The sequence below is a fragment of the Phyllopteryx taeniolatus genome, chromosome 19, assembly GCF_024500385.1.
Source record: "Phyllopteryx taeniolatus isolate TA_2022b chromosome 19, UOR_Ptae_1.2, whole genome shotgun sequence".
Classification (NCBI taxonomy): Eukaryota; Metazoa; Chordata; class Actinopteri; order Syngnathiformes; family Syngnathidae; genus Phyllopteryx; species Phyllopteryx taeniolatus.
Window position 1 is genome coordinate 15,510,938 of NC_084520.1, and position 12,601 is coordinate 15,523,538.

The 12,601-nt window shown below is 44.3% G+C and overlaps 2 protein-coding genes across 3 annotated transcripts; both read left to right on the forward strand.

The window, feature by feature from the left end:
• Positions 1–431: 431 nt before the first annotated feature.
• Positions 432–5,993, forward strand: si:dkey-220f10.4 (tubby protein homolog). Of its 2 annotated transcripts, XM_061755529.1 has the most exons (12): positions 432–593; positions 1,662–1,818; positions 1,913–2,137; positions 2,276–2,395; positions 2,662–2,808; positions 2,884–3,041; positions 3,547–3,708; positions 4,004–4,116; positions 4,220–4,334; positions 4,964–5,062; positions 5,140–5,311; positions 5,612–5,993. In XM_061755529.1, exons 1-12 carry the CDS (start codon positions 552–554, stop codon positions 5,743–5,745), a joined length of 1,644 nt encoding a protein of 547 aa, XP_061611513.1. In that variant the 5' UTR covers positions 432–551; the 3' UTR covers positions 5,746–5,993. The 2 variants fall into 2 exon arrangements, with proteins under 2 accessions (XP_061611513.1, XP_061611514.1); XM_061755530.1 differs by lacking the exon at positions 3,547–3,708.
• Positions 5,994–6,415: 422 nt separating this feature from the next.
• On the forward strand, positions 6,416–12,279 carry LOC133469482 (interleukin-21 receptor). Its single transcript, XM_061756634.1, has 8 exons — positions 6,416–7,100; positions 8,453–8,570; positions 8,642–8,853; positions 8,948–9,102; positions 9,171–9,345; positions 10,141–10,246; positions 10,326–10,404; positions 11,144–12,279. The coding sequence occupies exons 1-8, from the start codon at positions 7,034–7,036 to the stop codon at positions 11,543–11,545; spliced, it is 1,314 nt and encodes a 437-aa protein (XP_061612618.1). The 5' UTR covers positions 6,416–7,033; the 3' UTR covers positions 11,546–12,279.
• Positions 12,280–12,601: the final 322 nt, after the last annotated feature.

The following is a 12,601-nucleotide window of genomic DNA, read 5'->3' on the forward strand; positions in this document are numbered from 1 at the left end:
GATCTTTTTGTCCTCACTTCTGAGATTTGGCAGCTTTAATTGATTGGTGTAAATGATCATTAAAAAAAATACAAATACAAAATGGTTGAAGCACTAATAACACGATAACCTTGCTGTTCTGCTGGTTAAATGTAAACGTAACCGCCTGTCGTCATTGCTGCGGCCTGGCCGTAACCATGGCAACCGCTCTCCACGCACTCCGTTGAGCGACGAGATGCGTTTGCGCGTCTCGCTTTGATGTTTCGGGAAACCCGGTTGGCTCTGAATTTGAAGCGGTGATCAAAACAAGTGTTTGCGGCCGGGCCTCGTCTTCCCTCCGTTGCTCGTCCACGCCGGCTGAGCTGTTTAAGAACATTATCCCCTCTTAATCCACTTTGCCTTCTGCTCCATGCAGGTGAGCAGACAGATGGGGCGGGGGGGGGGGGGGGGGGGGTCCGCCATCACACGCCCGCGTCCTCTTTTCATTGCGTTAAGTGCTTCCCCACCTCGCTTTTGCACTTTTTATTCCGTTTTTGACTAAGCATCTCCTCGCCGTCCTGGCTTTTGCCGACATGGAGGATCCCGACATACGACAGCGGAAACTGAACAATCAGGTAAAAACAACACGTCCAATGCTATTCGTGTTTAAAAGAGTCCCTGTAATAGTCGGATGTGCTCTCTTTTTAAAGTTTGAAACAATTGATTGTAGTGTGTGTTCAACGCTTACATAAAAGCATCCTTGAGTTTGCACGTGTCAGAATCACCTGCTGTTGAACTTGAGGCAACACAAGCGTTGACTAACCAATGCACAGTAAATATTGACCGTAGTCATTTTCCTTCAATTATTATCGTGGTTTGTAGAACTCCCTTAAACAGGCCCTTTTAAGACAGACACATTTGGTTAAATATGCTATTATTGCGTCATTATCAAGGTTGAAGGGGCACCACAAGCTATATGCTATTGATCAAAAGGTTTGGGGGTGACTTGCTTATTTTTCAAATAAAATCACTGCTTTCGATGAAGATAACATTATAATAATCCAAAATGCAGTCCAGTGATTGTTCAAAGTGCGGCTCAGTTCGCTTGTATTTCACTTAGACGTTCAGCACATTTGCATTTGATCTCAAAGAACTGTTTGTTTCTAAACATGCATTTCAAATTGTTAAGTAACGTTTATGTGCAATATAGCTTTGTTAAAAAATGCGTTTGCGCTGACAAAATTGATTCTGATGTTATTTCGAACCTCAAGGATTTAGAAAGTAGACATCGTTGATGCTGTTTTATCGCTTTGCCGTCAAGCGAACCCCCACTTCAGATGATAACCGCCCGTTTGTGTTCATCTACGGCGTCGCCTAAGGAGAAATCGTGCTTGGCCTCTCTGTTGAAGAGTTAACACTTTTCACTTGAAAATGTTTTATTCAACTTTTATCATGATCTGATCTAGAAAGACAAAAAAAAAAGATTGACTTTCATTTCTAATGGTGACAAGTAGAAAGTACAGATATCGGTTTTCAAATATAGGGTGTAAATGTAGTACAGTACAGAAACCTGAAAAACGTACTTAAGTAAACCGCTGTTGAAAGTATGTGAACTTTAATTTTTTTTATATTTATATATACAAATATAGACGCTGTGTGCAAAATAACCAAGTAGGACGTAACAAGCTCTAATTATGTCCTAGCGATGCATTTTAATGAAAAAGCAACAAAAGAAGCGCGCCGATTGTCAAATGGTGGTCGCCAACCGAGACGCCCGCCAGAAGACCCGCAAAGAAAAAGGCCGCTCAGACGAGACGCCGCTGTTGGTCAGCCAGTCGCTCAGCAACATCTCCCTCAGCGGTCTGTCACGAAAAACATCACATGGCGCACAATACCGCTTTGCTTTATCTTGACCACCTCTAATAACACATTTCTATCCCAATTTCCCGTGAAGACCAAGTGGAGCACGCCCATGACAACCCGCTGGACATCATCACGCTGGGCGAGGGCGACGAGAAGGCCGCCCTGATGTTAGCTGAGGTGCCTGAAGAGAAGCCCGTCGCTTCCAAAAAGATCAACTTGGACACGGAGCAAGAAGATGACAAAATGGAGGACGACGACGACGACGACGGCACGCGCGAGGAAGGCAAGAAGACCAAGAAGAAAGAGAAAACCAAACGTAAGAACATTTCCGCCGCTTTAATACTCGCAGGATTTCCTCAACAGACAAGTACATTCATCACTTGTGTTTTTTAAACAGTTGAAATGTGTTTAAAGCGTGCGGGAGTGGTAAATTGCGCTCTTTTGTCTTTTCCAGCTGTGGAGGACAATGACGGACAGGAGAAAGAGAAGGAGGAAAAAACAACAAAGACGGACAAAGCGAAAGTCGGCCACGGCGGACAGACGACAAACAAAACGGCCAAACAGGAGCGCAAAAGTAAGGACGCGCTTCGCCGTTGAGATTACGCTGGCGATTTGGTCGAAAGCAGTGAATATGATAGCTCCCTCTAGTGGTATGCGAAACAATCGCTAAATTAAATGTTCAAACTATGCAGTGGCTTAAACTTCGTTTTTTTTTTTTTTTTTTTTAACAGTGCAGTCGATTTGTGAAGCAGAGTTCAGTCGGATTGAACTATTTCGATTGTCGATTTGGCTACACGGCAGGCTTTTGCGATCTTGTCTCTTCATTTCAATTTTGCGCAGAGAAGCACTTGCAGGACCCCTCAGTGTCGGACTTGGAGGCCACGAGTCCAAAGAAAAACGGACACGGAGAAAGCGGCGACCAGGCGGAAGACGAGTGCCCGACGCCGTCCCGCAACTCTCCTCGGAGCAAAAAACATCTGGACACGTGTACGTTGGCGACGCGCGAACAACATCTGGACGATCCGTTTGACAAGCGTAATATCGCGCGAACGTTCCTCACAGCGAGGTGTCAAATCAGCGACGACAGCAAGGACGAGGAGGTTCAGACGGAGCGGAAAGAACGGAAGAAGAAGCGAGGAGAGAAAAACACGGCGAGTTTAGCGTCCCTCAACTCGAACTACAAGGAGAGCTCGTCTTCAGGCAGCGAAGCCGACAACGGAGTGAGTCGCCACTAACGGAGCCGCTCGCAACTCAAGCGGGCTAAATCCATTTTTAGTCCTTTTGGAAAGGAGTGATTTCAAATTGTCTGGCCATTCCTATCGCCATCTTTTATATGGCGTTGATTACTCCTGTTTGCACAGAATTTGCGGGTTTTCCCTCAGATTTTAGTTGATTCCAAACATGCGGCAAATCTCTCAATATTTCCTAAAAGAAGATCGCGAACGTTGACTGATAGGAACATGCAGATGTTGTGTCGCCCAAGCTAGAGCAATATTGACTTTCGGAGTCTTCTATCGATCCTGGCTGAGTTTCGCTATTTGATCCCTCACATGGGATGACTGTAATTGGGAGAAAAAAAAAACAAATGCTACCCTTTTGTCCAAACACGGAGGTAGACACGAGCTTTCATCAATGAATATTTAGAAAAAGTTCAACAATTTACCGTTCATTCGACTGACGCGATCATATCGATGGAATGAATTTGCGGCATTTTTGTCGCCGCAGGCGGCTTCTCCGATATCGTTGGAGGACCTGGAGGCGTTCGCCTCGCGCCCCGCGCCCAGAGACGCGACCGTCCAGTGTCGGGTCACCAGGGACAGGAGGGGCGTGGAGAAGGGCATGTACCCCACTTACTACCTCCACATGGAGAAAGACGACGGAAAGAGGGTCGGCTCTCTACTTTGGCTCCGTTAATCCATTTATGCTTATCTTTAATCATGAGAAGTAATCAAGTTCAAATGCTTTGTTACTGTACTTCAGGTGTTTACACTTTACTGAAGTATTGATTTTTTTTCCCCGACTTTGTAGTTTTAGTTTTACTTTTCAACACACACATCTGTGCTTTCTGTGCAGACTACTTTTGCTGTCTCCTTTTTTTTTTTTTTTGCACAGGCAGATTTGATTCTAGAGGCTGAGCTTGACTTTCTCTGTTGTTTTCGTTGTATCTCACGCCATCGTTCAGGTGTTTCTAATGGCGGGCCGAAAAAGGAAGCGGAGCAAAACATCCAACTATCTCATCTCCACCGACCCGACAAATCTGTCCCGAGACACCAGCTGCTACATCGGAAAGCTGAGGTCGCTTTCTATTATACGAAAACCAATTGGACACCCTTTCGTCTAGTCTATGTTATAAGCCTGATAGATAGATAGACAGATAAATAGATATTCTACGTTCCAGGTCCAACGCGCTGGGGACGAAGTTCACTGTGTACGACGGTGGCGAAAACCCCGACAAAAAGCCGTTCATCAAAGAGTGTGAATCCGTGCGACGAGAGCTGGCCGCCATCTGTTACGTGAGTCTCGCGCTCGCATCCCTGCGCTCGCTGAGCCGAGGCGCATGTTGGACGTCGGGAAAATCTCACACGGGCTTACCAAACAGAAATTAGATACAGTGCTACCCTTGATTTACAAATGGCCCGCACCTTCATTAACCTCTACCATACTCTTATTAACACTTTCGATTCGCTTAAACGCCTTTTAAACTCTTCAACATACAGTAATGCACAGTCGTACTGTACACCGTGTACATTTGAGTCCATGTTTTCATTATATATATTTTTTGTTTACAGTTTGACTGTTTTCGGCTACGAAGCGTACGTTCAAAATCCCACAACATGACAAATTATGCGCAATATGAATACGGGGGAAGAAAATCCGCGAGGCACCGAATCGGCAATAGGTGAACCGCGATCTAGCGAGGAAAACATCGTATACTGAAATGAAGACACGAATTGTATCTTCTGCCATCTAGCGGGGAAAAAAATAATTATTTCCGGCCCGTCACAGCGGGTTGAACAAAGATACATTATTTGTGGTTAATAATATATTTTTGGGAGCAATTGGATCATTTCCCAATGATCTCTGACACGGTGGTTGGGAATGACGGCGCCAAACAAGCTTTTGAATTTCGATTCTTTTCCAGGAAACAAACGTTCTGGGATTTCGAGGTCCCAGGAAAATGACAGTGATCATCCCGGGAATGCTGGAGAACGACGAAAGAGTGTCCGTTCAGCCCAAAAATGTCAGTTTTACAATTCGGGTATGCTGCGATGTCACAATGGGAATGCCTAACGGGAACGACGACGGTGACACTTTCAGGAACAGGAAACCCTGCTGATGTGCCACGCCAACCGCAAGACCGACAAGCTGGTGACCCTGGTCAACAAATGCCCCAGCTGGAACGAGCAGACGCAGTCGTACGTGCTCAACTTCCAAGGCCGCGTCACGCAAGCCTCCGTTAAAAACTTCCAGATCATCCACCCGGAGAATGGTGAATTCCCAACTGCGCTCAGATTTACTGCGACAAAAGGAAAACGGAAAGTTACTTACGGTGGTCAAATTTTGAACCGCCGTTAACTTCAATCAGATATTTGGTATGCCAATAACATGTAGTATCCCGAGTACAGAAAACCATGTTGCGCTGTGCCCTGTTGTAAGAAAGCATTTTAAAGATGAGCTCAAATGCTAACATGCTAGCAGTTGGTATGCAAACGTATAGTAAGACGGCTGCTTTTGAAGGAGCTGAGTGGCAACATTCCCAACAGGCGCGCGCTGTTTGCGTCTCTTCCAGGCGACTACATCGTGATGCAGTTCGGCCGCGTTTCCGAGGACGTCTTCTCCATGGATTACAGCTTCCCCATGTGTGCCCTTCAGGCCTTCGCCATCACGCTCTCGTCTTTTGACGGCAAACTGGCCTGCGAGTGACCTCCACTAGATCCTCCATCTGAACTATACGCTTTAAAAACAACAACAACAACAACAAAGCTAGCCTACCTAGCTTATTTTTACCGCCACGTAGCCTGCGATATGTTAATAGGGAAACTAATGCAAAAATGATTTAGCGTTAGCCCTTGTTATTTTCATTGCTGGCCCACTTTTATAATAATGACATTTCTTGTCTTTATATATTTCTGCAATTTCAAAACAATGGAACAATAAAATAACAAAAGATGGCGTTTTCTTTTAGTCAGTTCACACTCACACGTCGCTTCATTAGATCCGAAAATGAGCCGTACAGTAAATTAACGAACACACAAACGGACACAAAAGTGATAAACACGTAAAACATACATATTAGAACATCTTTCCCCTAATAATGAACGACTTTCGGGCTGTTGGCATGGAGACAAGTCCCGATCTTGCGTGTTAAGACAGACAGACAGAAGAATCTGCTTGATAACCTTTAAGGTCACGTATCACCAATCATCTCAAGTCGTGCAAAGGAAAACATTTTTGTTATCACATTCAAGACGACGCTCAGCTTATCACGGCCGCTCTTGCGCCACAATCGACACGTTTCCATTTCGCACAGGAGGGGGGGTGGGGGGGGGGGGGGAATGAATTTGCACAATGTCAGATAAAATCCATAAGAACGATTGTTTCACACATTACTCTATGAGAGGCCGTCGGGGAGCAAATTCACGATGGCCCCTCGCGATCGCGTCGCACTCACTCGTGAAATCCTTCCAACGCGTCACTTTGTATCACAAAAGCGCAATGAAAAAGAGTTTCAGTTGTGCGTCTGCGAGGTATCGCACGTCCGATTGGCCCCTCGAACTTTACACAGCGATCTTTCTCACGCGCTCGCTGTTTATCGTCGACACAATCACCGCGCGAGCCGCTTCCAACTAAAAACCACCTCAGATATTGCACAACTTCATTCTTTGAACGTCTCTAAATTCAATTTGGCATTTTTTTTTTTTTGCTCCAGAATCAGCTGCAGCTGTACCTAACGTAGTGTCCTGATTTTGTGTTCGGCTCATTTGAAGCCTCGCTTATGCTCCGCCCCCTTTTTTAAATTTTTTTTTTTATTGTGGGGAAAATAAAATGTGCAGAGGTGCACGTTTTGTGGGCGATGAAAGCCTTCCCCGCGCACTCGCACCTACTCTCTCCTCTACCCTCCCTCCCTCCTTTTTTTTTGCTCATCATTCAAAAACGGAGCGCTTTGTGCTGAAATGAGCCTGAGAGGGCTGCTGCAGACGCCGAGGCGACGATGGCGCAGCTCAAACTGATGCTGCTCTTATTGCACGCCGGCCACGTGTATGGACTTCCTGTTGCAGGTGATATTTCTTTGATTACAATGACAACCAGAATGGACAGCTTTTTTTTTTGGCGGGGGGGGGGGGGAGAGAATGAAGAGACCACTGCCAAACAATCTGGTTTTTTTCCCCAGATTTTGCTATTTATACAATATATGTTGGAATTAAATGCACTTTTCAAACATTAAAAAAACAAAATACAAAATTCCAGAAACTACTGACAACATTGCGCACACAAATTTCGACATTGACTTCCAGTTGAGTTTATTTCGCAACCCAACACACACGCTGCATACAATTGACATGGAATTCTGGAGTGCTCATTGTGAGGAGAAGGAGCTTCCTAGAAGCTAATTCAAGTTTATGGCGGACGACGACTCAGGTGAATGGATAGCTTAGTCATTATTATTATTATTATTTTTCTTTTTTAAAACAAAAATTACACTACAAAGCAAAAAATGATAAGATGCAGCACATTTCACAGAAAAACGTCCCCAAAAAAATGTTTTTCTTCATTTTTGCCAGGACTGTGTGTCGTAGAGAGTTAAAAGGTTGCCTTTTAAAAGCTGATTTGTTAATCGTGAATCAACTATCAAGGGACAACGCAGTTAAGTAATGAAGTCATAATGAGTGTTTTTTAAAGATTGTGTTTCTGTAGTGAGAAATAACACACACACACACACACACACACACAAGACCAAGTTCAATGTCAAACGAAACAAAATAAACTAACAACGTTGCCTTAGGAACGCCCCCCGCCCCCCTCTTTATGGAAAAAGACAAAGATGGGCTCACGATTAGCATCGATAAGTTGCGGCGTTATAACCCTTTAAGGAACGGATATTTGGGCACAAATAGTGCAACAACACACAGACAATATCGCAACCCTCACAGGCATATATTCTTTATCCTCTGGGGGGGGGGGGGAATGAGCGATATTGCACCTTGCTGCGTCGCTGAGTTGTGGTGACTCTGAATGACTGCATTCTACTGCCACCCGGTGACCAAGGCACACCAGAAGGAGCAGCACAATGAATTGAACAGACGCATTCGATCATTCTATTTAATTATGTTGCTGTTATGTTTTTCCAAAGTACAATATCATCGAGTGCTACATTCCCTAATTAAAAACGCATTACAGAATGTTTTCCTCATGCAACGAATTCAACTCGTATCTCAAAGCACTACTGCAATTGACAAACATTGGTTTTTACTTGTCCTTACATTTTAGGGCGTACGTTTTTAACTTTCAAGTAAAAGAGTAGAATCAATACTTTGACTTTTACCAGTCTTTTCCGATGCAAATATCAGTAATTCTACGTAATATGTACGGAGTACTTTTGCCACCTTTGTTGAGTTTATGTGATTTGCAGGCATGAGGGTGAGTTTTGAGTGCGACACTGACTTCGTGTTCACCATCAACTGCTCCCTGAACCTCACATCAGCACAAGATGGCCCCCACTGGCTGACCTTTGAGAAGAAATACGCAAAGTGAGCCACCTTCCGAATTGCCACCTTCTAAATGATTAACATTCAGCGCACTGAGATTCATTTCTCCGCAGCGGGGCATACGAATGCATGCTGTCAAACGCCAGCGGAGGCCGCCGCTCGTGTTCCGTGTCAACCGCCGCGACCACGCCGGAGGATTCTTCTCCCGTGAAGACATTTGTGGATTACGACCTGTTTCGAATCTCGCTGTGCGGAGAAAAACGAAGTGATGGCGCTGACAGGGGCTGCCAGATGCTGGATGATAGCTACAAACCAGCGGCACATAGTAGGGTGTCATCAAGTCACTTTCCCACCGTCATCCGCACTGCGTACTACGAAGAAACACCCCAAAAATAAACTTCCTCTATTTTCCCATTCAGTCAAACCGAACGCACCGTGCTGCCTCGCCGTCAGCCACAACTCCAGCCGACGCCACTTCACCTGGAACAACACCTACGAGAAACTTCTCTTCTCCACCCTGAAGGAAAACCTCAAATATCAACTCTGTTTCTACAAACGATGGGACAGACACGGCGTACGCGGGCCATTTTGGAGCAGGTCAAAAAGGTGGCAACACGACATAATCGGAGTCCTCTTTTCCAGGTGAGAGTCCGTTACATCGACACAGACAATCGGGAATATTCCGTGGCTGACAGCGACCTCGAGATGGACACGGAATATTGTACCAAAGTGAGGTCCGCGCCCGCAGCGGCTCCCTTTCAGGGCAAATGGAGTGACTGGTCACAAGAGGTTCACTGGAGAACCGACTGGGCCAACGGTGAGGCTTTCCCTCGATAGAATCCGACCGATTCCAAGCATTTATGAAACATGCTAAGAACGAAGCAATATGCTGTTACGAAGACCAAAAATCTTCAAAGTCGTTGATGCGCGCTCCAAAAAAGACTTGTAATTACCCATAGACGCCACAAGATGGGGGCGAAGCGCTTATTTTCAATCGGAGAAGGCTATGGCCTGACGAAATGAAGCTCCTCACCTCAGTTCAACATAGTTGCCACAAAAACACCAATTGGTGTGAATTTTTCAACGAATAACGGAGGGTAGGTTATCCCAAAAATCTGTGAATGGGCCAATTCATGGATACGCACGGTTTTACTGTAAATATTGAAGCAACAACAAAATCTCAGCATGGTGTTATTGTTCAGAACGCAAAAGTTGTAGGCAAGAGTGTAAAAAAATAAAAATAAATGGTTAAAATTGTGCAATATCTTTTTTTGCATTAAAATAATATTCTGGCGTCATGTAAAATTCAAATTGATTTACAACTTTAAATACATTGTGACAAATTTTCATTACTTTTTAAATGAAAATAAGTGTCTTGTAACATTCAACTTTTTTTTCTTACGTTTTTTATGAAAATTATTATTTTAAAATGATATCTGCTGGTAACACTGTTAGCTAACACTGAAGCTCGGCTTATATTTTGGCTTTGAAATACAAATTTCCCATAATATGGCCATTCTAAAACCAAATTGAGACATGACAGAATGAGTTGTACAAAACAATAGTAGCCTTCCGGCAGTTTTGGCAAAATCCTCATTGTTGCTCTTCTCAGATGCCCCAGTTGATGGCTTCCTTTCCAAAAATGCCAAAAAAGTCTCCCTTGCTTCAGGTGTGACGGCCACACTCGTCCTGATTTTGTGCTGCGCTTCACTAATAAGGCAAGGCGCTCCTCCGTTCCTGCACATTCCGTACTTGCTCGAGTGCACACTTGATCAGTCACGATTTGTGAACTTCCAGGTGGAGGCAAGGTGCCTTCGTCCCCACTCCAGCGCCATACTTCCAGAGTCTATACGGCGAGTGCCATGGCGATTTTAAGGTAAATCTGGCCTGGCATGCGTGGTAATTTAGTTTTTGGAGGATTGGGCCACATCATGTTTTCGAACTGTTTTTCTTCAGCAGGAACTGGGGCCTGAGTACAGGTGGAGGGAATTATGAACAGTTCAAAGCAGAAGTCAGTGTTGGCACAAAGCCTTCAGACTTCTGCTCGAAAAAATGTAATTACATTTAAAAATAATTTCAAGGGGGCTATTTTTCTTCAGCTGAAAGTGAAGAGGGGAATTATGAACAGTTCAAAACAGGAGTCAGTGTTGACACAAAACCTTCAGGCTTCTGGTATAAAAAAAAATATCAGGGGGCTATTCTTTTTTTACAGCTGGAACTGGAATAGACAAGCTGGGTAGACTTATGAACAGTTCAGAGTAGCAGTCAGTGTTGGCACAAAACCTGTCAGGAAAAGCCTACTAGAACATCTGAACTAGTTGGTGTTGCTCAGAGGCCCTTTAAATGTTAACGTGTCCCATTTGACTTGAGTTTGAATGCGACTGGTCAATGCTGAACACAGCCACATCCCCAGTTATAAGAGGGTGTGCACACATTTTCTCAGCTGTATCGTTTTACTTCCCCTCTCGAAAAGATTTCATTTTTTTACCACCCGATTGAGTTGTGCAGGTTATAGCCAGGCATTTCGATACAGGTGTATACAGTTTTTTATCTCCACTGTATCTGCACTTCTACCTAAATAAAGATTGTGAGTACTTTTGCCAATGTGATCACAGAGCTGGGTGGACACGCCAGCAAACATGACCTTCACGCTCAAGCCCGAGGAAACGCTCCAAGTGGACAGCCACGAGGAAGAGAGTCCAGCGCGGGACCATCAAGCAGGGCTGGAGTACAAAAACACGAATCAGCCAGTACGCAAAGCTTCTCCAGCGAGAAGCATCGCGTCGAGCGTCGGTTTACCGCCGAGTGAGGAGAAGGCGCAATGTGGGCCCAGCGGCGTTCCTCTCATCCAGAGGGAAGCTCCCCACGAATACTGCACACTGAGCGTCTCGCAGCAGCCCGAGCCGACCACGGGAAAGGTCACGAGCGTTGCGGTGAAACACACTGGGAGGTCAGAATACGATTCATGTAACACATTAAACACACATGGGAAGGATGCCTCCAAGAAATTAATTTGAGGCCGAGTTAGCTGTGAGGGAAGCGTGGTAAATTTCCATGGGAAGTTAAGATGCGGAATTTTGGAAAGAAGCATAGAAATATTAGACTTTCATGCAAAATAATATAACCAAAAAGCTAAATCTTTAACTGACTTCTAACTGAAACTTTATTCCGTTTTCAATAATTTGAGCAATCGAGTGATGAACAATAATGAACAAAAAAAACATGAATGTTGAGTTAAATATTACCCTCCCCAACCTATTGAATAAATGAAGAGAAATTCACACCCCCAACCGAAAAGACCAATAAACATAAACATGCATTCAGCTCCACTTGCATAAATTAAAGCCAACTATATGAAAATTCCACTTTTAAAAACCAACCTTTTTTTGGGGGGGTTGGGAAATTCCTGGTTCAATCCCATTAGTTCCCATGGAAAGTTTCCAACTTTGAAAATTGCAGAAATTTTGCAACCCCAGTTGGGACGCATTTATTCAACGTCACAGGTGTGAAACTGGAGGCCCGCGGGCCAATTCCGAAAGCTTGACAACATCATGAGGAGGACAACCGTTTAGTTGCCAGCTCTAATTGAACCATGAAATCTATTGGGCCATTTGCGGATCAAACACCTTTAGTGAAGTTTGCCATTCTACACCTTGTTAAAGGGCAAATTGTGCAAAAATACTGAAACCTTGAACAGATTGACATGTTCATTCAGAAGGCTAAAAAAAAAAAAAAAAAAAAACCAGATGGACCCAAACCTTTTTTTTTTTATTAATAGCATACTTCATACTGACTGTTATATGTCGACATGACTTCATTTCATAAAAAAGACAAACCATCGATATTGCACTTCTCGAAAAATAAATTGTTTTGGGGTTGTATTTTAAATGTCATTAAAGCTGTACGTTTACACCAAACATAAGCAGCTTGTTTTGCATTTTGTTCCACTTTTTACCCAAGGTACCGTACTGCACCTTGGCTTTTTGGCACAGTGTGACACCCATTGCAATTTTATATTTATTTTTCTCACCGTGATAGCTGGCCCCCTGAGGGCAACCTAACTCCCAGCAGCA

Excerpts from the sequence above, each read along its gene's own strand:
- si:dkey-220f10.4 (XM_061755529.1), top strand. The coding sequence starts at position 552 with ATGGAGGATCCCGACATACGACAGCGGAAACTGAACAATCAG. Across the intron at positions 594-1,661 it reads AGCGGAAACTGAACAATCAG|CGATGCATTTTAATGAAAAA; the intron begins GTAAAAACAACA and ends ATTATGTCCTAG. Across the intron at positions 5,063-5,139 it reads TGTCCGTTCAGCCCAAAAAT|GAACAGGAAACCCTGCTGAT; the intron begins GTCAGTTTTACA and ends TGACACTTTCAG.
- LOC133469482 (XM_061756634.1), top strand. The coding sequence starts at position 7,034 with ATGGCGCAGCTCAAACTGATGCTGCTCTTATTGCACGCCGGCCACGTG. Across the intron at positions 8,854-8,947 it reads CTACAAACCAGCGGCACATA|TCAAACCGAACGCACCGTGC; the intron begins GTAGGGTGTCAT and ends TTTCCCATTCAG. Across the intron at positions 10,247-10,325 it reads TGCTGCGCTTCACTAATAAG|GTGGAGGCAAGGTGCCTTCG; the intron begins GCAAGGCGCTCC and ends GTGAACTTCCAG.